General features: G+C 40.0%; 1 protein-coding gene across 3 annotated transcripts; it reads right to left on the minus strand.

Annotated features, from left to right (window-relative positions):
- Positions 1-993: 993 nt before the first annotated feature.
- On the minus strand, positions 994-15,601 carry LOC309653373 (ATP-dependent RNA helicase DDX3Y-like). Of its 3 annotated transcripts, XM_082447988.1 has the most exons (18): positions 15,194-15,365; positions 13,807-13,866; positions 13,376-13,436; positions 11,872-11,919; positions 9,423-9,552; positions 8,436-8,597; positions 7,913-8,012; positions 7,374-7,509; positions 6,287-6,372; positions 5,939-6,037; positions 5,697-5,857; positions 5,284-5,428; positions 5,044-5,188; positions 4,638-4,819; positions 4,443-4,560; positions 4,067-4,220; positions 3,659-3,792; positions 994-3,433 (listed from the first exon to the last, which is right to left on the minus strand). In XM_082447988.1, the coding sequence occupies exons 1-18, from the start codon at positions 15,224-15,226 to the stop codon at positions 3,354-3,356; spliced, it is 2,034 nt and encodes a 677-aa protein (XP_082304114.1). In that variant the 5' UTR covers positions 15,227-15,365; the 3' UTR covers positions 994-3,353. The 3 variants fall into 3 exon arrangements, with proteins under 3 accessions (XP_082304114.1, XP_082304115.1, XP_082304116.1); XM_082447989.1 differs by lacking the exons at positions 13,807-13,866; positions 15,194-15,365 and adding an exon at positions 15,390-15,601; XM_082447990.1 differs by lacking the exon at positions 13,807-13,866 and having other exon boundaries at positions 15,194-15,364.
- Positions 15,602-21,359: the final 5,758 nt, after the last annotated feature.

Here is a 21,359-nt window from a genome sequence, read left to right on the forward strand (position 1 = left end):
CCCAAGACCCCGCCGGTGTTACCTAATTATTACCCTAAAACCACCTTCAGCAAGTCCTGTTAGGTCAGTTAAGCAAAATACATACCCCTCCCCTTGTTTCTTTCCTCTTAGTAATTTTCTATCCACTGACATTCCCCCCACCCCGCCCGCCTTGCTCCTTGGGTATATACATTCCCATTTGCCCATGTATTCAAAGTAATTGAATCCAGTCTCTCTTCCACACTGCAAGACCCCATAGACCCTATTGAATAGTCTTTACTCTCTTTAACAAATGTCACGAATAATTTAACATAACCACAACCTGGAAACAACCCAGGTGTGTTCAGCACACAACAGAATTCAATATAGCAGTTAGACCAAGACAGCTCAGACAATATTTTATCTCACACATGTAATGCTGAGTGGAAAAAACTGTATAAGAACGTAAACTGATCTCATTTACAGGATGTTTACTAACAGACAAAAGCCAGTCTACAGTGTTAGAATTAAGGATACATGGGAGGTTAGCTCTAAAGCTTAAAAAAAACACACACACAAAAATACCTATTTCATAAAGCTATTGTAATGTTAACATATTAAACTGGTTTGGTTCTTTAACAATATCTCTTACTTGGTAGTGGCTGCAAGCATCAGTGCGGGTAATAATGATTTATCAGCCAACAGAAGGAACCAAAGTTGGAGACTGGGAACCTCTGCCATCTCTGTTACCTGTTCCAATTAATTCTTGATCCTGAAATAGATCAGTGCAATACATGCTATATAGATCTTTTAGATTTCTGCGATTTATAATAAAAAATCCTGTTTCTCTATATCCCCACCTTACACCACCTCCATTTATTCAAATACTTAAAACACAGGAATACTACTTGCTTCATGAAGAAGTATTTCACAAATGGGTTTGGCAGATAACCAAGAAATATCACTTTCAAACTCTTCAGGTTGAGAGCACAGATTCATTTCTACCTCTCATTAAGCCACAACTGACAACAAAGGTTGTATTCAACTCTTTATTTTAGTAAAATCAGAAAAAACACAGCACATGCAGTGCTAGCATCTAAAACTAATACTTTAAGCAATTACTAAACTTACAGTGACTTGAGGTTCGATGTTTACATTCAGCAAATTTAATTCTATTCTTATTTACTGAAAATATTGCTGGCTGACAAAACTGAATGTAAAAGTCACTTATTATGGCAATACACAAAGATAACCACGTTTGAGAACTACAATTTGCCAGACACTGAAAACCAAACCAAACAAAGTATGTACTAAATAAAACTGAGAACCTTTGAAAATGTGTACACTTCATATGTGTTTAGAAGTGTTTCGTTAATTATTTTAAGACAAATGTATCAAATCCTTGGCATGTTGTAATTTCAAGTTGCCAATTTTGCCTTAAATTTTGTCAGAAAGTTACAGCTACCTAACATTGCCAATGCTGGGTCTGCTTAATTTGACTCAAGTTTAATAGGACTTAACATTATAAGCTCACACTACCCTGAAATATTTTACTTCACATACGGTGACATTCAACATTCAAGTGCCAGTGTTTTTGTACTTTTGGTCAAGTTTCTTTAAACTTCCAAAGAATCACTTTTAGGCTTACAAAAATAAATACATGTCAAAATGTTCAATAAATATTACACAAACTAGCAGCAAAAAGTATCTACAATCTGTCGTGTGCAAATAGTTTCTTCTCAACTATCATTCCCTGGTCCCAAATAAAATTTTAGAATCTAGTTCCTACCACGCTGCGTTCAACAATTTCCAAGAGACAAAGATTGGAAATTTAAGGACACGCACACGAGACATATATATAAAATTCTCTGAACGTGCAGTAAGTATTTTGTAAAAATTTATGGGCAAAAGGTACAAGAGTCTAAATCTATACTAGTTGAAATAGCACCGTAACAAGTGACCTCAATACTGTCAAGTGCACCTACAATAAAGTTTTAGAACAAGGCACAATATGCTTGAAAACCTATTGCACTTTAAGAAATTTTTGCCTTCTGAAGCCATTGTAAAGATTAGCCTATAAAGATCACTATATTCCAACCACAAACTCGGCACAGAATTCCAAGTGGCAGAGGCATTTTTAGTTGGTGAACAATCATCTTTGGCCAAATTTAGCAGAAAGTGACTATAAATACAATGGAAACCTATGCAACCAAAATACATTAAAACTGCACTATATAGAAATAACACCTTGTGCAGTTTAGTACATATTTCCAACCTGTGTGATCTCAAGGATTTCACAGTTTGTTGCTACTCTGATTTACCAACTCTACAAGTGTTAAGTCATTTTAACATTTCAACGCAACCTAAACAGAAAAAAGAGAATCTGCATTAAAATAAAAGCCTGCTGCACAATCCCTCCTGCTCGTATCCTCTTGACCAAAAAACATCAACACTAGCATGCACTGAAGACCAAAATCCAAGCAGGTCCTTAAAAGGACTGGTCACTGGCATGGTCAGCCATTTTACCATCTCAGTTTCATTTATGGCAGGCATTAAAAACATCTAATTAGATAAAATTTCCCCTAAACACTTCTGTTATCAAAACTGAAACTTTTCCTATAATATGCCCGCATTTGCCTAGCTTAGAATAACCTAAACATTAATAAAGGAACTGTTATATTTACTTGCATTAACTTCGAAGAGTGCTTTGAAAAACATATGGATGTATTCATACATGCCACCTCATCATGACTGGAATGGCTTATTTAAAGATTACAAGTGCCTATCCAGGATAGAGTGAGCAAGTCAGAACTTCAACTTAGTACAGGCTGCCACATTAGAAACTAATTCTGCTCTAAGATGTTTTCCTCCCCACTCTGCAAGTTATCAAAAAGTCCTAATGCAGGATACCATCCAAGATTTTTTCTTTATAATATCTACAGATGAACTGATGATTCCTGTTAAGTTGCATCACACCTGTGCAACAAAGTTTGATTTTAGCCCAAGTTCAGTGGATTTATTTTGTCAAAACAATTGAAAACTAGGACATTACTGAGCCAACAGGACATCAAAATAATAAGCTGCCTAAAGTTAAAGTCACAGTACATTAACAAATGATCTTCAGTCACAAAATTATAAATGCAGTTTGGGATGGAAATAAGCAGGAGGGGAGTTAATCCAAACTACAGCAATTAAGTTTTCAAAGCAACTTCTTAATAGGGTTGTTGATTGTTCCTTTCTTTTCTTCCTTTGGCTTTGAGCTCCCTTCAATTTTCAGGAGAATCACAGTTGGTAATGTACTGCTAGTTCTTGAAGCTATACGGTTTAGTCTGCTTAAGTTACATGTGGTTTCCATAGTAGCTTTTTCAAAAGGGTGACTTTGCTGTGAAGCGGATTCAGTTGCCCCACCAGTCAACCCCCTGAGAGCTGCAATTTCCTCCGTATCCATCACTATTGTAGAAGCCTCCATAGCCACCTATCAAGAAATGTTAAAAAAGACAAATTAGGTCAGCCATTTTAAGTATCTTTTCTCTTGCTTCTCAACTACTTTAATATAAGCATAACAAAAAAGGATTAACTCTTAGTGTTGGTTTTGTGTTCTTTGAAATAAAATTTCTCCAATAAATTACGCTTTGAAAAACAAGGGGGGGGGGAAGAAAGCCCTTGCCAAAAAATAAAAGGGGAAAAAAATTAAGATTACCTCCACCAAATCCTCTGGGGCTGCCACGACCACCTCCAGCACTAAGGCTGCTGCTTGCATGACTACTACTAAAGCTAGAACTGCTAGAACTGCTACTTTGTCGATAGTCTCGGGCACCAAATCCTCCACTGAATCTGTTATTACAAGGAAAAAGATTATGTGGTGGTTTTATAAATACAAAATTGAATTAAAATGACAATTTCCATGCCTAAACTTCCCAATCCTTAGTTTCAACTCAATTTCCTCTAATAGTGGTTCTGACATCTAACTACTCCATGTCACCCTTTCTAAAAATATCCCTTGCCCAAAGAATGTAAGTAGTGGTAGCATTTTAGTTATTTAACCTTGGACATAACTTCCTACCCCAAACAAATAATATTAATAATGAAGGTTCAAAACAATCTGTACCTCTTAGAACGCCCACGACTGCTACCCTTATAGTGGTGACCATAAGCCATATTTTCTAACCAAGATGGCACTTCTTGTTTAGCTTCAACAAGAAGATCCAACAAATCTTTTGTGATATTTATATTTCTTTCATTGAAAAATGAGGTGGCAAGACCTACAAGAGTCCAAAAAGAAGTACATTAAGTCTAGGCTTCCATTAAGTCATACAGAACATTAATTACAACGCAAAAATATAACATTATAATTTACAATACAACCAAATTAGAAACTAAAACAAAAACTTTTAGATGTCTGACATCTGATGTCAGCTTTCTCTTGAAAGTAGTGTTCTAATATTTAAATTTGTGTTAAACCATCAAGCAACTGAACACTTTACCAAGGTTTCCTACACGTCCTGTACGGCCAATCCGATGTACATACTCCTCAATATCACTTGGCAAATTAAAATTGATAACATGTTTCACATTTGAAATGTCTAGTCCTCTTGCTGCCACCTAAAAAAATAATTTTTGTTAAAATAAAGAAATACTCAAACATGTTTAACTGAAAAAAAAATTTAAAATATACACACAGCAGTAGCCACTAGAATCGGGCTTTTTCCTGAGCGAAACTGGTGAAGGGCTTCCTCTCTATCTCTCTGTGATCGGTCTCCATGAATACTGGTACAAGCATATCCTGCATTGTATAAGAAATCCTCCAGCGAATCGGCACCCTTTTTGGTCTCCACAAAAACTAAAGTCAGTGAATTCCTCCCTGAAAAATTATATAAAAGATTTTCTTTACTAACAGCAACTTTGTCTCACTAAATATTAACTGGTTAGTTCTCCTTGCACTCAATAAGGATGCACATGGAGATAATTAAAAATAAGCTTGGTTTTAATGGTTAAAAAGGTGGGCAAAGGAAGGATAGGGTACAGGCTTAAGAAATCCAAATAGAGTCTCTTTATACCTAACAATATTATTATTCATAATTTTACCTGTTGCATTTAAGAGGTCAAGCAGAAATGACCGTTTATCTGCCTCTTCTACCCAAACTACTTTCTGTGTGATGTTCTCAGAGGTGGAACCAACTCTACCTACGGCCAGAAATATATATTCATCTAAGAAATCACGAGCAAGCATCTGGAAGAGGAAAAGAAGGTGTTATTTTCTACCTTTATTGTTTAAAATTGTCTATTTATCACTTACAAACAAAAATGTTCTAAAAAAAGAACTACCTGAATTTCCTTAGGAAAAGTAGCACTAAACATCATGGTGTGGCGGACACCCCTTGGTGGCATGGTATCTCTTTCAACTATACGACGTATTTGAGGTTCGAACCCCATATCCAGCATCCTATCAGCTTCATCTAACACTAAGTATCTGTTATGAAAAAGACTCAGTTAAGAATTTGATGAGAAACTGTTGACTATAGTTGTGTATATAATTAATTATGCTAATATATTCATTTTAACATTCTAGCTTCATAATTTAATACATGTGAAACACACATAAAACACATACCAAATTAGCTGTTATTCGATTGTTCCAATGAACCACACAGGTTAACTCTAATACTAATAAAATACTACAAAACTAACGTTCACTAATATAAACATTAGTTACAAACCGTATATAAAAATTCACTTACTTGCAGAACTCTAACCCAATCTTTCCTCTTTCCATCATATCCACCAGGCGTCCTGGAGTGGCGACTAACAAGTGACATCCACGTTCTAAGTCTCGAATCTGCTGACCAATATCAGCACCACCATATACCACACAAGGACGAACTCGAGACCGGTATGAAAACTACAAGCAATAATTTATTGTTTATAAAAACATCACTAGAATCAATGAAAAAGGCAATAATCAGTAAAAATGCATATTTACTTTTCTGGCTTCCTCATAGATCTGTACAGCTAATTCTCTTGTTGGGGCTAAAACCAAGGAGATTGGATATTGTTTACGGCGTCCATACCTTCCATTTTCCTAAGAAGTAAGGACAATTTATAAATTAAGCTCAAAGACTCAAAACTTTATTCATTTCTGAAGTTCACGACAGCAAAATCCCCTCTGTAATTTAAGGGTTACACCCAAATATGTGTTTTCCTTGAGTAAATAGATTGAAAAGGAAACAAAGTATATTCGGCTTCATTTAGAATGAACGGTGCCAACAGATATGTACAAAAATTTTTCTAAGCAAAAACTACTTATTTTATAAAGGAAAGGAATCTTTACCTTCACAGCCTTCAAAGCCGGGCCTGGACCATCTGTATAAATTTGACTCAAGATGGGCAAAAGAAATGCTGCAGTTTTTCCAGACCCTGTTAGAAAATACTGCCTTATTACGTTTGAATAGTAATTAAAGTATTCTAAATGCCCTTTTAGTTAAAAAAAAAAAAAAAGAATTATTTTATGCCTAATTTTCTGAAATATATAGCATATTTATACAGCTAAGCAAAGAATGCCAAATGATTTCTGTTCTCCATTTATAACAATGCAATCAACATATACTTCTCTCTGCAATTTAATCTGTACAACACAAGAAATTTTCTTCTAAAATGGCATCAACTTCCATTTCAATTCTTCCTTGTGTTATTCTGTAACTGTCAATGTCAGCAAACTTTCTGAAGTTTATAACAAGAGGACTTTGCAGGTCATTCTGTTACTTTGCAAAATAAAACCCACGGGTACTAATTAACTGTACTAGAATTTTATTTTAAAAAACAGGTAATAGTGTTGGCCCAAAGGTCACAAATATAAAAGACATAATCTATTTCTTAAAAAAGAAAATATTAAATAAACAAGTGAGTGAAGTTTATATATTTATATAAACATACCACTATAGAAAAAGAAATTCAATACTTAAGTTTAAGATTTGCCATCTTTTACCTATGCCAAATTCTGATAGAGGAGTAAACCCTACCTCAGCCCTCGTATTTCCTAATTAAGTACTAGGGGATGGGAGGCACCTCTTCCTTTCCCTGTCCACATTTTTTATGAATCATAGACTCCTGTCTCTTCCCTGATTGTGGATTTCCTATTCCAATTATTGCTAACTTTCCCTGCAGTGAGTTCACAGGAGGGGAATATTATGAACTCAGTGGAGAGAATGCTAGCAATATTAATGGGCTGATAATCTGCTGTAGAATTCCCCAAGATGCCCTGATGAAAATACAAGTTTCACCCAAACGATCCAAAGACATGAGACATCCCCAGCTAATCTTCACCTGACTCTAAATCAGGCTAAATACGGGACTCAGGCCTCCCTACATAATGTACTGTTTTTAAGGCTAGTCAAGTTATTCTTCATTAATGAGCTTACCTGTTTGGGCACAAGCCATCAAGTCTCTCTTTCCTTTAATAATAGGAATGGCATGTTTCTGCACTGGAGTAGGACGAGTGTAACGAGTAAGAGCAATGTTACCCATGATAATTTCTCCCATCTCAACATCACTGAACTGTCAATGAAATTTAACCAGGTTAATCAAATACATATACAACTAGAAACGCCTTATGTTCTGCTGCAGTATGTGTTTTATGTTAACATTAGAACGTAAATTACCAGCCAAATGTCTACTTGTGGTTAAATGTATAGTTGCTTTGGATTTTATGTAAAAGTATCAAGGTATTTTTAAGAAAGTGGACTCCTGAGGGATCTTATCTACAACAAAGTAGTTTTGATTTTTTTTTTAATATTTGACACATTTTCTATTTTAGGATTACTCAAAATGGTGACATTAACCTCAGTCTCTCCTTTTTCATAACCCAATGAAATTTTTAGCAAGAATTTTAAAGAACAGTTAAAAAGTGAATCAAAACAACTTACACACACAAAAAAAACAAAAGCAAAAAGCAACTTACACTTTCAATACGTGGAGGACAGTTATTGCCAGTTGCCTCTACTGGTATATTATCGTATTTCTCGAAGTTAATCCCAGTGTTTCCTCCAGAAAAGAGTTCCCTGAAACCAAACCAAGAGTTCCCTGAAACCAAATCATTACTACATATATCATACTAAGTGTGGTAAGTTTCATATCAACATATCAAAAACTTACTGCTCCAGGGACTTCCCTGGTGGTGCAGTGGTTAAGAATCCGCCTGCCAATGCAAGTGACACAGGTTCGAGCCCTGGTCCAGGAAGATCCCACATGCCGCAGAGCAACTAAGCCTGTGCGCCACAACTACTGAGCCTGTGCTCTAGGGCCCGTGAGCCACAACTACTAAAGCTCATGTGCCTAGAGCCCGTGCTCCGCAACAAGAGAAGCCACTGCAATGAGAAGCCCCCGCTCGCCGCAACTAGAGAAAGCCCGGCGCACAGCAACGGAGACCCAATGCAGCCAAAAATAAATAAAATAAAATATCAAACCAAAACAAAAAAACTTACTGCTCCAAGCGTTCACTTGGTGGAAGTGGTTTTGACCAATCATCTTCTTCGTCTGACCTGTCACGCCAACGACTGTGTCCACTACGTTCAAAGTTGCCAAAGCTAGTTCTGTCACCACGACTGCCAAAACCACCATAGTCATTCCGTCCACGATCATCAAACCTAAACAGCACACGCAACTGATCAGAATATGTCATTTGGCCAATATCATATTATCATCTCTCCAAAAACATACTTGTACATTAGTAATTGAATTGTTGGTCACAAGTAACTTTCAAAGATGTCAACAATTCAATATTGGATAACTCATCTGTGAAATAAGACTCTCTAATTAACCTGTGGTTATGTATAATTTATACACCTGTAATTAAAAAAGCAGAGAAATAATATATTAACATCAACTAAGTTATATCTGGCTATATACAAATGACAAGACTAAGGTTTTTAAGAGTTTTAGTCCTACTTGTAAAAAACAGTATAGAACTAACTGGATATTAAGTTCTTAAGATCAATATATCACACTTGTGCAATGATTATGATTAAACTACAATAAACTAAAATTGATTAAATTATAGAGAAGCCATTAAAAAAATAAAATTAACATTCATTACATCAAGTAAGCATACTCTTACTGCCTGTAATTCCTGTTTAACAGATTAAACTTAGTAAACTTTTGTTTAAAATCTAATCTATAGCGGGACTTCCTTTAAGTCCAGCAGTGGTTAAGACTCTGCACTTCCACTGCAGGGGGCGTGGGTTTGATCCCTGGTCAGGGAACTAACCCCACATGCTGCATGGCGTGGCCAAAAAATTAAAAAAAAAAAAAAAAAAAAAAAAAAAAGAAAATCTTACCTATAATAGGATGGTCTATTAATGAAAAAAAATGATTAAATGTCAAGGAAAGTACAAAGAATGAGAACACATCAAACTAAGAACTGATTCCTCAAATGCTACTGTATACACACTCACAAACTGAGAATAACTTACCTTCCCCTTGATCCACCTCCTCGATCACTGAAATAACTGGACTTTCCTCTTGAATCTCGAGACCCGAAACTGCTGTAGGCACCCTTGTCTTTACTACAACTCCACCCTGAACTGTTCTTATCATAACATCCTTCCAAATAAAGTAAAAATTAGAGAAGGTGACAATATTTTTACAACATTCCAGTCTTTTCAAAGACACAGCCTTTCTTTACCTTATCCTTGTGGGACCAAGGGTCATTGGAATTATTATCAAAACACTGGAAAAGAGAACCAAGATTGAGATAATTATTTTGATTAACAAACAGAGTTTTCCTATCTTTAATTCTCTTTTCCATTAGAAATTATTATATTAAGCAAAGTAACCTCATGGAATGAGAACACTGTACTGAATGAATACCACCCCAAGAGGGTAATAGTTTACATGAAACACAAGTATACTACTGATACATTACATACCATTATCATACTAATAATTTAAGATACATTCTTTTTAAGTGTCAGTGTTTGCTATCTACCAAAACCAATAAAATAGGAGCCTACTCTAAAGTGATTACTTTAACAAGACTGTGTGACAAGCCCCCTTTTTAAAGATATGACTGCTCTCAAAGGAATGCCAAATCCACCCCCTCCCTCAATTTTTAACCTCAATGGCAGTAGTTAGATCAGCTCTAAGTTAGTTTTTTAGTTATGTCCCATCCCTAAATATTAATCTCATAAACCCTGAATATAAAAGTAGGTCAATTTAAAATATATACTATATGCCATATATAAATTTCCGAATTCCCAACTAAATAAAACATTATTCTGTTTCAGCCTTAACCACCAAAATAACAGTTCATATAACTGTTACTGTGCTCTGCATTTATGTATACTGTTATCAAATCCTAAGAGTACAATAATATTTTCACACCTATAAGTTTAGTGAGAACCAAGTATACCAAGAAAAAAGAAAACTCCCATCCTTGCCTGTTTTCCTTCTGGACATGTCTCCAGGCACGACAAAAAGTTAACTCACTGAACAAACGATTAAGTTGAGAATTTAACTAGATTAGCACGTTTCATTAAATATTCTGAAGTTTACAAGTTAATGAAGTTACTTTCCCTCTGCTTTATAGCTCCATCATCATTAGCCAGCCAATTGACGAATGATCTTTGCTAAGTGGGAAAAAGACTGTTAGATTTTTAAGGTCTCTTCCATTTAACTTCCTAAGATGCTGGTAGTACTCCCCCTTTGAAGCAATTACACCTTAGATGCAATTCCAGCCAAATATTCTGAGGAATACCCATGATGAAAGAAACTGCAGTTACTTTGAAAAAAGAATCCTCTTATTACCCAACCGATCTTCTGGTAGACATATAGACTTACAAGTCTGAAGCTGGAAACAACAGACTACATATGGAGGCACAATATCCAACCACAAGCTAGTTTATTTCCACCCTTCCCACCCCTGCACCCTACCCCTTCTTTATCCACCACCTTTTGGTTTCAAATAGTTTTCCTGACCTTTCCTTCTCTTGAAAATTTCAGGACACCCCTGTTGGTTAATATACAGCACTCAAATCATCATCACAACAGTATGTTCCTAATAACTTTATCACTCTACATTAAAAACTTAATACTGAACGACACCAAGTGTTTTAATAACATTTCAGACAAAATCTTTCAAATGAAGGATTTCAGCAAAAAGGTGAGACCAGACTTCTCCAACCTATTGAGTATGCATGCACAAAGATGTAATCCTGCAATTCCCAACTATTCTGCAATAACCCCATTTTCACTGAGGCAACTTTTTTTTTTTTTTAATTAATTAATTTATTTATTTTTGGCTGTGTTGGGTCTTCATCTCTGTGCGAGGGCTTCCTCTAGCTGCGGCGAGCGGGGGCCACTCTTCATCGCGGTGCACGGGCCTCTCACCATCGCGGCCTCTCCCGTTGTGGAGCACAGGCTCCAGACGCGCAGACTCAGCAATTGTGGCTCACGGGCCCAGCTGCTCCGCGGCATGTGGGATCCTCCCAGACCAGGGCTCGAACCCGTGTCCCCTGCACTGGCAGGCAGACTCCCAACCACTGCGCCACCAGGGAAGCCCGAGGCAATGTTTTAAGAGCAAAAAGTAGGACTTGTTTTGTGGTCTGTTTTACATAAAAAGGCATCCCCAGATACACAAACTCTTTCAGACTGAAAACAGGTCATCAACGTTTACAAAGAGATGAAAAGCACTAGTAAAACTAACAGTTTGGGCTCAAAACTGGTTAAAAGAAATAAGAATTATACATTATGCAATATTAGATGAACTCTTTCAAAGTTAGGAAGTGCTAGTTCTTAAAAACAGAAAACAGCACGGGGCGGGGCGGGGGAAATGTGTATACATTTCCCAGTTATCTGATTTCTCCTTTGACTAACTTTCAAAACACAGAAAAATTTGAATACTAAGTTGCCATAACCACTTACCTTTAGATGCTTCCCTGTTCCTTAAGTGAGGAGGTATATAGCGCCCTTCTGTAAAAGAAAATATAACATTAAAAGCTTATCATATCCTTTAAGACACAGCTTTTTGCAAAAATGTCTATTAAAAAAAACTAGTCCTAGAAAACAAACTTCAAAATCCTAATCCTAAAACCAAATACGCTTCAGTAGCTACTAGAGCTTACTCAAAATTTTTAAAAAGCTCTGCTCTTTCAGGAAATTATCACATGAATTATAACCTTTAACTAACAAATATAACCATTACTATATACAATAAAACAGGATATACAAAGAGAAAAAGGGTATGTACGAAATCGACTGACCAATTTCAACTAACCAACTTTCCATTTCAGTAATATGAACACTAAACACTTGACAGCTACAAAGGGAAAATGATTCTAAAAAGGAACTGACAGTATATCCAAATTGCTAACTTAACTAAGATTAAGTATTCAAAACTGTCTACCAGTGGAATTAAATCCTTTTGATATTCATACAACGGTAAATAAGATTTGACATAGGGCTTCCCTGGTGGCGCAGTGGTTAAGAATCTGCCTGTCAGTGCAGGGGACACGGGTTCGAGCCTCGGTCTGGGAAGATCCCACATGCCGCGGAGCAACTAGGCCCGTGAGCCACAACTACTGAGCCTGCGCGTCTGGAGCCTGTGCTCCGCAACAAGAGAGGCCGCGACAGTGAGAGGCCCGCGCACCGCGATGAAGAGTGGCCCCCACTTGCTGCAACTGGAGAAAGCCCTCACACAGAAACGAAGACCCAACACAGCCAAAAATAAATAATTAATTTAAAAAATTTTTTTAAAAAAGATTTGATATAAATTAACGAGACTTGAAGAGGCTTTTCAGGGTGCACCAACTGCTCTCTTGGAAACCTGGGTCCAAGGTGAAATCTGCTGCCACATAACAGAACACCAACTTCCTGTCCCTATCCACCTAACTGTGACACTAACCTCTAACAAGTCACAAGTAAATAAAAACAATCCAGAAACCCCACTCTCCTCAAAAGATTTAACTTCTCTTCAGAAGAATTTAATAACATGGCTAACATTTTAAATTTAATTACCACCCAAGAATCAGTAGAGCCAGGTTCCATCTGTTCTCCAGAACCAGGCTCAGGTTCTCCAGGGGGAATGAACAATACCTATAGCACACAGATGTACAGATTCCCTTTATTAGGTTTAACACAGTTCAGGCCAATTCACAAGAGGGACTGACATATCCCCACCTCCATATTTGACCAGGATTCATACTGGGCATAATTGGTTTCCTAAAAGCGTGACTATTACATGAACTTTCTTCTAAATGATTATCTGTTTCCACTGAAAAACAACCAGTGTCATCTTATCTGAACATGCCAAAATACTTTATAAATTCATAGGATACAGAACATTTTTTAAATTTAAACTTTGTAAGTAAAATGAAATATTACCATTAAGCTGTAATAAAGATTCTAAATAAACAAAAATTTTACTTACTGCTTGCTGTACTTCCTCCTCCACTCGGATTATCAGAGGAGTTCAGGTCTAGACCAGAAAACTAGGAAAACAGAGATATTAATACCTCTTACATGCTGACACACTACACTAAGGGAAACATAAACACAGACAGCATTACAAAACACAAATCAGAAGTCCTAAATTCTAGTCCCACCTTCTAGCATTTACTAGCCAGCTCTCTGCTTTGTTTTTAAGAACACTATACAAGTCTACAAATTATGGCAAATGCAAAAGGTAGGACTTGGGTGCCAAGTAGTACACCAGTATAGATAATTCAAATACATTCATTCAAAACAAGCTGTCCCTCTAACAGTCTTCCATAGTAAAATCAGTCACCAAAACAAATTGTTACCATTTTCTCAGAGCCACTGGTTTTCTCCGTGGCATTATTTTAAGCCTGAAAAATACACCTGAAAAATGTTACGGCAACCTGAAGATTCTTTAATTTCTTTATTCCCTAAAGACTGTAACTTAAAAAAAATTTTTATTTTATATACTTAAGTATAGTAACTATTTTTAACTCAAATTCCTAGGCAGCAACAGCACCACCCATCATTTAGTGAGCACTGTGTCATTTATCACTGAATCATTTAACGCTTGCCACACCATGAAGACAATATTTGTATCTCCCGTTTTAGAGATAAGTTCAAAGAGATTGATGGTCAGTTGGCACAAATGACAATGTTTTTACAAGATAAGTATCTTTAATCTCAATTCTTACCTGTCCCTTTACACTGATGGGCTTCAATACTGTAGAAAAAAGGTTATTTCACTTAACTGCATTTCTTAAGAACTAACAAAGAAGTAACTAGAAGTAGTGAAAAATTATATATGCCAAAATAAATCTTAAAAAGTACAAAAGATCAAGGAGCAATACTGACACCTGTTTGCAAAGGAAAGCACTGTATTTAAAAAGAACAGGTCCATGGCCCTGCCATATTTAAATGTTTTTAAAGTCAGGAAAAAGAAAGCAGTAACAGAAAGTTAATCTTTCGTGCGAATCCCCTTTTCTAGTTTTTTTCCCCCCCTCTGATCAACTTCAAAGTCAAACACATAACCTGAGAAGACGTACAACACAGTACGTCTCACGACGGAAGACCGTACCACCCTCGGGTTAACGGCCATTCAGTGACTCTTTTTGAATTAAGTAAATGGAATACGGCAAATCCAGATCCCTGACCTCCCAAGAGCCTCCCCGCCGGCGTCCAGTTTCTATTACATCCAGACAGCAGTCAATGGAAGCAAGCGGCGGCCACTTTTCACCCCCATTCCCACTACCCCTTTGCCGGCTCTTCTGCGTCACAAAACTTTCCACTCAGGGAACACGGCCTCGTCATACACTCACATTGACACTACAGAGGCAGAAGGACCGCGGCGGAAACAGCAACAAAACAGCAGTTTTTTTTTTTTTTTCTGTAGTGAAATCGTCCGCCAAAAATTACGGAGCTTGGGCCTTCTGTGAGCGGAGACCCAGCGCCGCATAGTCGTGCGAACCAAACAAAGGAGGCCGCCGCCATTACCCCTAGAGCAGGCCCTGTTACCCCCCCACCCCCACCCAGTGTCCGCAATCCACCTTTCACCTATACGCCAACGACACCTTTGGACCTGAAATCAGTGCCGTCCATTGAGAGCCGAACGCCCCTGACACACAAAAAATGGTCCAATTTCGCTCACCTCCCTCCGTCACTAACCAGTCGGTACTAGCACATGCGCACCTCTGCTAGAACCGCAAGCACACACAAAAGCCGCCATTGTGCGTGGCCGAGATTCAATAGCTAAACCAAACCAGAGTACTACCAACTCGTTTTTTTCTCCACGCCGCCTCCACATGCTTTAATTCAGTTTTCTCCCCCGTTTGCCCACAGTCCAACCACGGCCAAAGGAACCCAGCAGGAGTAAAATGAAGGTGGCTAGTTAGCACTGCGCCATAGGCCACGTTAAGCCAGGAAAGAGCTCCAAGTATGAGAGCCTAGATAAAAACATTTCGGCTCACCTGCTGGTCCAGCCCGGGCTCGTTTCCCGCCGCATGACTCATGCCTGAAGTGAAGCGGGAACTCCCGGTCTCCAACTGCAGGTGTAGCGTATCCGGCCAGGCCGAAATAGGCCCACTTCGACCGCTTTACGTCAGTACGTAATCGGTGCGTCTTCTCTCCCGACCACCAACCCCTTTACGACTACATTAACTTCTCTCCGGCCAACGTGAGACCGTTTACTCATAACCTCGCGAGATCTTTTAATCAGTCCCGTTCCCCCAACGCTCTCAGAATTCGCGAGAGCTTTGTTTCCCCCGCCCTCGCGCGAAATCTTGGAATCTTTGGGAACTAGCGAAAACTTGCGGTGTACCGCTTTCAACCAGTTGCGGGGCTTTTAAACATTACGCTAGGACGTCCCAATCTTTCTCACCTTCCTCCCAGCTCTTTTCCCTGCTCCTTTCTCTAGCGCTCTGCCTTTCCCTACTCTTACAGTTCGTGGAATGTGAACTTGTGTTAAATATCTCCGTTCCAACTAGCCCTCTCCCGCCTTTGGGAAGCTTCCCCGAAGTCGAAACTAGTGAAATATCCCTGAATCTAAGAAGGTTGAGGGTCACTTGATGCCAGGTGTCGAGCGAGTTATAGAGCAGTCAACGATGGCTTAATTAGAATCGTCTGGCTGGGTGGGCGAAAACAGAGACGGGCAGACGAGCTAGGGGAGGGTAAATAGGTGTAGGAGAGCCGGGAGGGGGAGGTAGGCGGAGGGGGAATCCGTAGGGCGGACGGAAGCTACCCAGCTATGGTGGCTTGGCCAAGAACCCGAGGCCCCTACGCTTTGCAGGCAGCGACTGTGCCCTTCAAGCTCGTAGGTCCTTCGGGTGACGGAACAATGAAACAATGGTACGGTGAATGACGTCGGTGATAACGGGCTTTCCCGGTAGGCCGCTCTTCACCCATTCCCCCACCGTGCAGGTACTCACTTTGCAGTGAGTATTTGATTTTACCCACTGGTTTAGGTACGGTGGCCGCTGGTAGTGCACTTCTCCAAAACCACAGGGCCCTGTGGGGTTCAGAACTACACTGTTGAAACCCAACAGGCCCAGGGCTATTTGTGGCTAGGCTTGCTATCAGCCTTCTGAACAAATTTTTAAGTGATTGGACGTAAGCTCGTTATGACCCTCGGGCCGCTGCATTGGTTGTGATTTAGAAGGAAATGGGCTACTTTCACAGCAGGAATCGCTTCCTGTTGGAAGATTCAGCGCCATAGTCCCCTTAAATGGAAGAAAACGTTGACTACTAGGTCCCTGGTTTGAAGTGCAAGACAGCTTATACTTAGTTCCTTAAAAAAAAACGCTCTTCCATTCTTCTTACTGAAAAAAGAAAAACTGCATGGTAGGGTCTCCTCCTGCTAGGGTTCAAAAAGCTGTATTGTCAAAAAACACTGCCACAGAAAACGCTTTTTACTTTTTCAATTTGAAAATGGAAACATTCAGAGGTGGTTGGAACAAGTTGCTTTACTGTTTTGCACACTTGTAGGTGTAAGCTAGGTTAGCCCTTTTTATAGCAAACACTATGTGACAACACTTTTACCATTCTAAACTTAAATTCATAGATAACGTAAATTAAACCCACAAATGCAGTTTCTCTGCAAAATGACCTAACTGTACTACAGAGAAATGTAAGGAAAATAATATATAATAAAATATTTAGTATGTAAATATCCTGCACTACTGAAACAGGAGGTAAGGGGGCAGGGCACAACCTCTAAAACAATGACATAGCCATTGTGGATATGATACAAACTAATTAGGCCCAAGCTGGTAGAAGATTCGACTTCCAGTGGACCTAGAGCCTCATTATATGCTCATTGTAATACCTTAGCATCTAAATGGTATACCTACTGGTACCATGACAGTTCAGAGGCTAACCGTCAAAGGCCAAAAAGTGGGCAGTGGCCCAATTCTTGGAAATCCCCACCCCTTCCCCCAAAATAGCTGGAATACTCCTCCCACTAATTAACCTATAAAATTACCCAGCCTGTGAAAACTAACCACCCTGTATTTTGGTGCCTGTCGCATTGTGAGAGAGCCCACACTCTATCTGTGGAGTGTGTTTCCCTCTAAATAAATCCACTTCTTACCTATCACTCTGTCTCTCACTGAATTCTTTCTGTGATGAGATATCAAGAACCTGAGCTTCAGGGGGACTTCCCTGGTGGTCCAGGGGTTAGGACTCCATGCTTCCACTGCAAGGTCAGTCCCTGGTTGGGGAACTAAGATCCTGTGTGCCTTGAGGCACGGTCAAAAACAAACAAAAAAACCTGAGCTTCATTAAGTCCTGAGACCAGGTGTGTGATCTCAATTAAAAGACAATGGGGGGGGGACGGGGGGGGGGCTTCCCTGGTGGCGCAGTGGTTGGGAGTCTGCCTGCCAATGCAGGGGACACGGGTTCGTGCCCTGGTCCGGGAAGATCCCACATGCCGCGGAGCAACTAGGCCCATGAGCCACAACTACTGAGCCTGCGCATCTGGAGCCTGTGCTCCGCAGCAAGAGAGGCGGTGATAGTGAGAGGCCCGCGCACCGCAATGAAGAGTGGCGGTGATAGTGAGTGGCCCCCGCTTGCCGCAACTAGAGAAAGCCCTCGCACAGAAATGAAGACCCAACACAGCCAAAATAAATAAATAAATAAAGACAGGGGACTTCCCTGGTGGCTCAGTAGCTAAGAATCCACCTGCCAATGCAGGAGACATGGGTTTGAGCCCTCTTCCAGGAAGATCCCACATGCTGCAGCGCAACTAAGCCCGTGCGCCACAACTACTGAGCCTGTGTGCCACAACTACTGAAGCCTGCACGCCTAGAGCCCGTGTTCTGCAACAAGAGAAGCCACCGCAATGAGAAGCCCGCACACCGCAACAAAGAGTAGCCCCCGCTCGCCACAACTAGAGAAAGCCCGCGCGCAGCAACTAACACCCAACGCAGCCAAAAAAAAAAAAAAAAGACAGGGACTTCCCTGATGGCGCAGTGGATAGGACTCCAAGCTCCCAGTGCAGGGGGCCTGGGTTCTATGCCTGGTCAGGGAACTGGATCCCACAGGTATGCCACAACTAAGAGTTTGCATGCCACAACTAAGGAGCCCGCCTGCTGCAACTAAGGCCCAGTGCAACCAAATAAATAAATATTTAATAAATAAATAAAAAATAAAAGACAATAGGTTCTGGCTGGTTTTGAGTCAGCTGTGGGTTCAAGTCCCAATCTGGGTTTAGGCTGGGTTTGAGTCCTGGTATGTGGGTTCAAGTCCCATCTGAGTTGTGCAGTTTCAGTAGCACAATGAGGATTGTCAAGCACTTCTCTAATTCTGCCATGAAAACAAATAAAAATGTGTTCAGAACTCAGGTACATAAACAGTGTTGCCATTGGTATTATTTTCCAAAATGGTGAAAACAAAAGAAATTTACCCTTTAATTATAATAGTAGCATTCCTGAAAATAAATCCCAATATGTTGAGACTAGTCAAAAATACTTCGTGTTTACAATCCTATAACCTACCCATGTACTCATTTTAAATTACTTAAAGGTTACTTATAATACCTAATACAATGTAAATACTATGTAAATAGTTGCTAGTATGCAACAGATTCAACTTTTGCTTTTTGGAACTTTCTGGAAAACCTTTTTTTCCAAAGCTTTTTAAAATTTGTTTATTTAATTTTGGCTATGTTGGGTCTTCATTGCTGTGCGTGGGCTTTCTCTAGTTGTGGTGAGCGGGGGCTACTCTTTGTGGAGGTGCACAGGCTTCTCATTGCTGTGGCTTCTCTTGTTGCGGAGCACAGGCTCTAGGCGCACAGGCTTCAGTAGCTGTGGCACGTGGGTTCAGTAGTTGTGGCTTGTGGGCTCTAGTGCACAGGCTCAGTAGTTGTGGCTCACGGGCTTAGTTGCTCCGTGGCATATGGGATCTTCCTGGACCAGGAACCCGTGTTCCTGGCTTGAGGCACGTGGGCTTGAACCCGTGTCCCCTGCATTGGCAGGCGGAATCTTAACCACTGCACCACCAGGGAAGCCCCCAAATATTTTTGATCTGTGATTGAATCAGAGGATGCAGAACCCAAGGATATGAAGATGTGACTGTATATGTAAGGAAGTGTTCTGACAATAGGATTTTCACCATGTGAAAGAACTGTTCATTGCATTGCAAGACAGCTAACATGCCTGGCCCCCATGCCTACTAAAATACCAGTAGCCTTTGCCAGTCACTGCTCACACAAATTTACACAATCCTCTCTTGAGAAACATTAGGTTTGATGATCTTTAGGGTCTTGTCCAACTCTGAGATTTGTGAATTCATATTATGGAGCACTTAGTGAGTTGTATCCTTTTTGTTTTTTGTTTCATGTAAGACCAGGGCAAGTATGAAGCTGAGAGTCAGAAGCCATGAGTTCTGGCAGCTCTTCTATCTGTATGTTCAAATTAGCGATAACAGAATTTAATGACTACTGGGTCTGGGATTGATTTACTTTTGAGTAGTGCTGGAGTGCAGGTACTGTCATTGATGCACCTAAAAGTGATTTGAAAAATAGCAGTTTTCAGGACTTCCCTGGTGGTCCAGTGGTAAAGAATCCAGCTTCCAATGCAGGGGACGCAGGTTCAATCCCTGGCCGAGGAACAAAGATCCCACGTGTGGCAGGGCAACTAAGCCCACGTGCCACAATTACTGAGCCCACGTGCCTCAAGTAGAGAGCCTGCATGCCACAAACTACAGAGAGAAAACCACACACTCCAGAACTAGAGAAAAACCCGCGCCCCAGCGAAGAGCCCACACCCACAACAAAAGATCCTGCATGTCTCAATGAAGATCCCGAGTGCCGCAACTAAGACCCAACGCGGCCAAAAAAAAAAAGAAAAAAATAGCAGTTTTCCATTTTCAATTAATTATAACTCATAGACATACTCAGCTCCAAACAATTAGGATGATTTGCTAATCAATGTGTTATGATAGGAGTATCAAAATGAGAAGCAAAAGAGAAATCTTTGTGTTAAAATATATTCACTTTGAAAAAGAGAGTACACCTGAGACAGGTAAGTGAACCTACTTTTCATAACCTCTCAAGTGACTTTACCATTAAGCAATCTTTCCCACTCTAACATTTTACCATGTTCTACTGTAACTGTCCTTTCTCCTGGAAGAGTCTACCAAAGGAAGAAACCTGTCACTGTCAAATAAAAATTGGCACTTGCACTGGCACTTGCCATCTGTCTATATCTGCCTCATATGGTATGAGCCGTATGTGAGCAGCTTGTGTACACTGAGCTGTATTGAATTACAGTGAGCCGTGTGTGTGTGAGTGTGCTAGTATAGGTTGTGCATTGAGGCACAGGGAGCCGTGTGTGCGTTAGTGTGTGTGTTGGTATAGGCTGTGCATTGAGTCTCAGGGAGCCCTGTATGTGTGTGTGTGTGTTCTGGAATAGGTTGTGTGTTGAGTCAGAGTGAGCCGTGTGTAAGTGTGTGTGAGTATGTTTCTGGGTGTTCTGGTATGGCTGGTGGTTTAGTCACATTGAACCGTGTGTGTGTGTGTGTCTGTGCTGTTATAGCCTGTGGTTTGTGTCACAGTCAACTGTGTGTGTGTGTTTGTTCTGGTATATTCTGTGCCTTGAGTGACAATGAGCCATGTGTCTGTTGGGGTGCGTGCGTGTGTGTGTGTGTGTGTGTGTGTGTGTGTGTGCTGGTATAGGCTGTGCATTGTGTCACATTGGCCGTGTATGTGTGTGTGTCCGGTTATAGGCTGTGCATTGAGTCACAGTGAGCCATGCATGTGTGTCTGTGCTGGAATAGGCTGTGCATTGACTTACAGTGAGCCATGTGTCTGTGTGTGTGTGTGCTGGTATAGGCTGTGCATTGAGTCACAGTGTGCTGTTTGTGTGCCTGTGCATGTTTGTGTGTGTGTGATGGTGTAGGCTGTGCATTGAGTCACAATGAGGTCTCTGTGTGTCTGCGTGTGT

Source organism: Balaenoptera physalus, assembly GCF_965194825.1.
Source record: "Balaenoptera physalus genome assembly, chromosome: Y".
Lineage (NCBI taxonomy): Eukaryota > Metazoa > Chordata > Mammalia > Artiodactyla > Balaenopteridae > Balaenoptera > Balaenoptera physalus.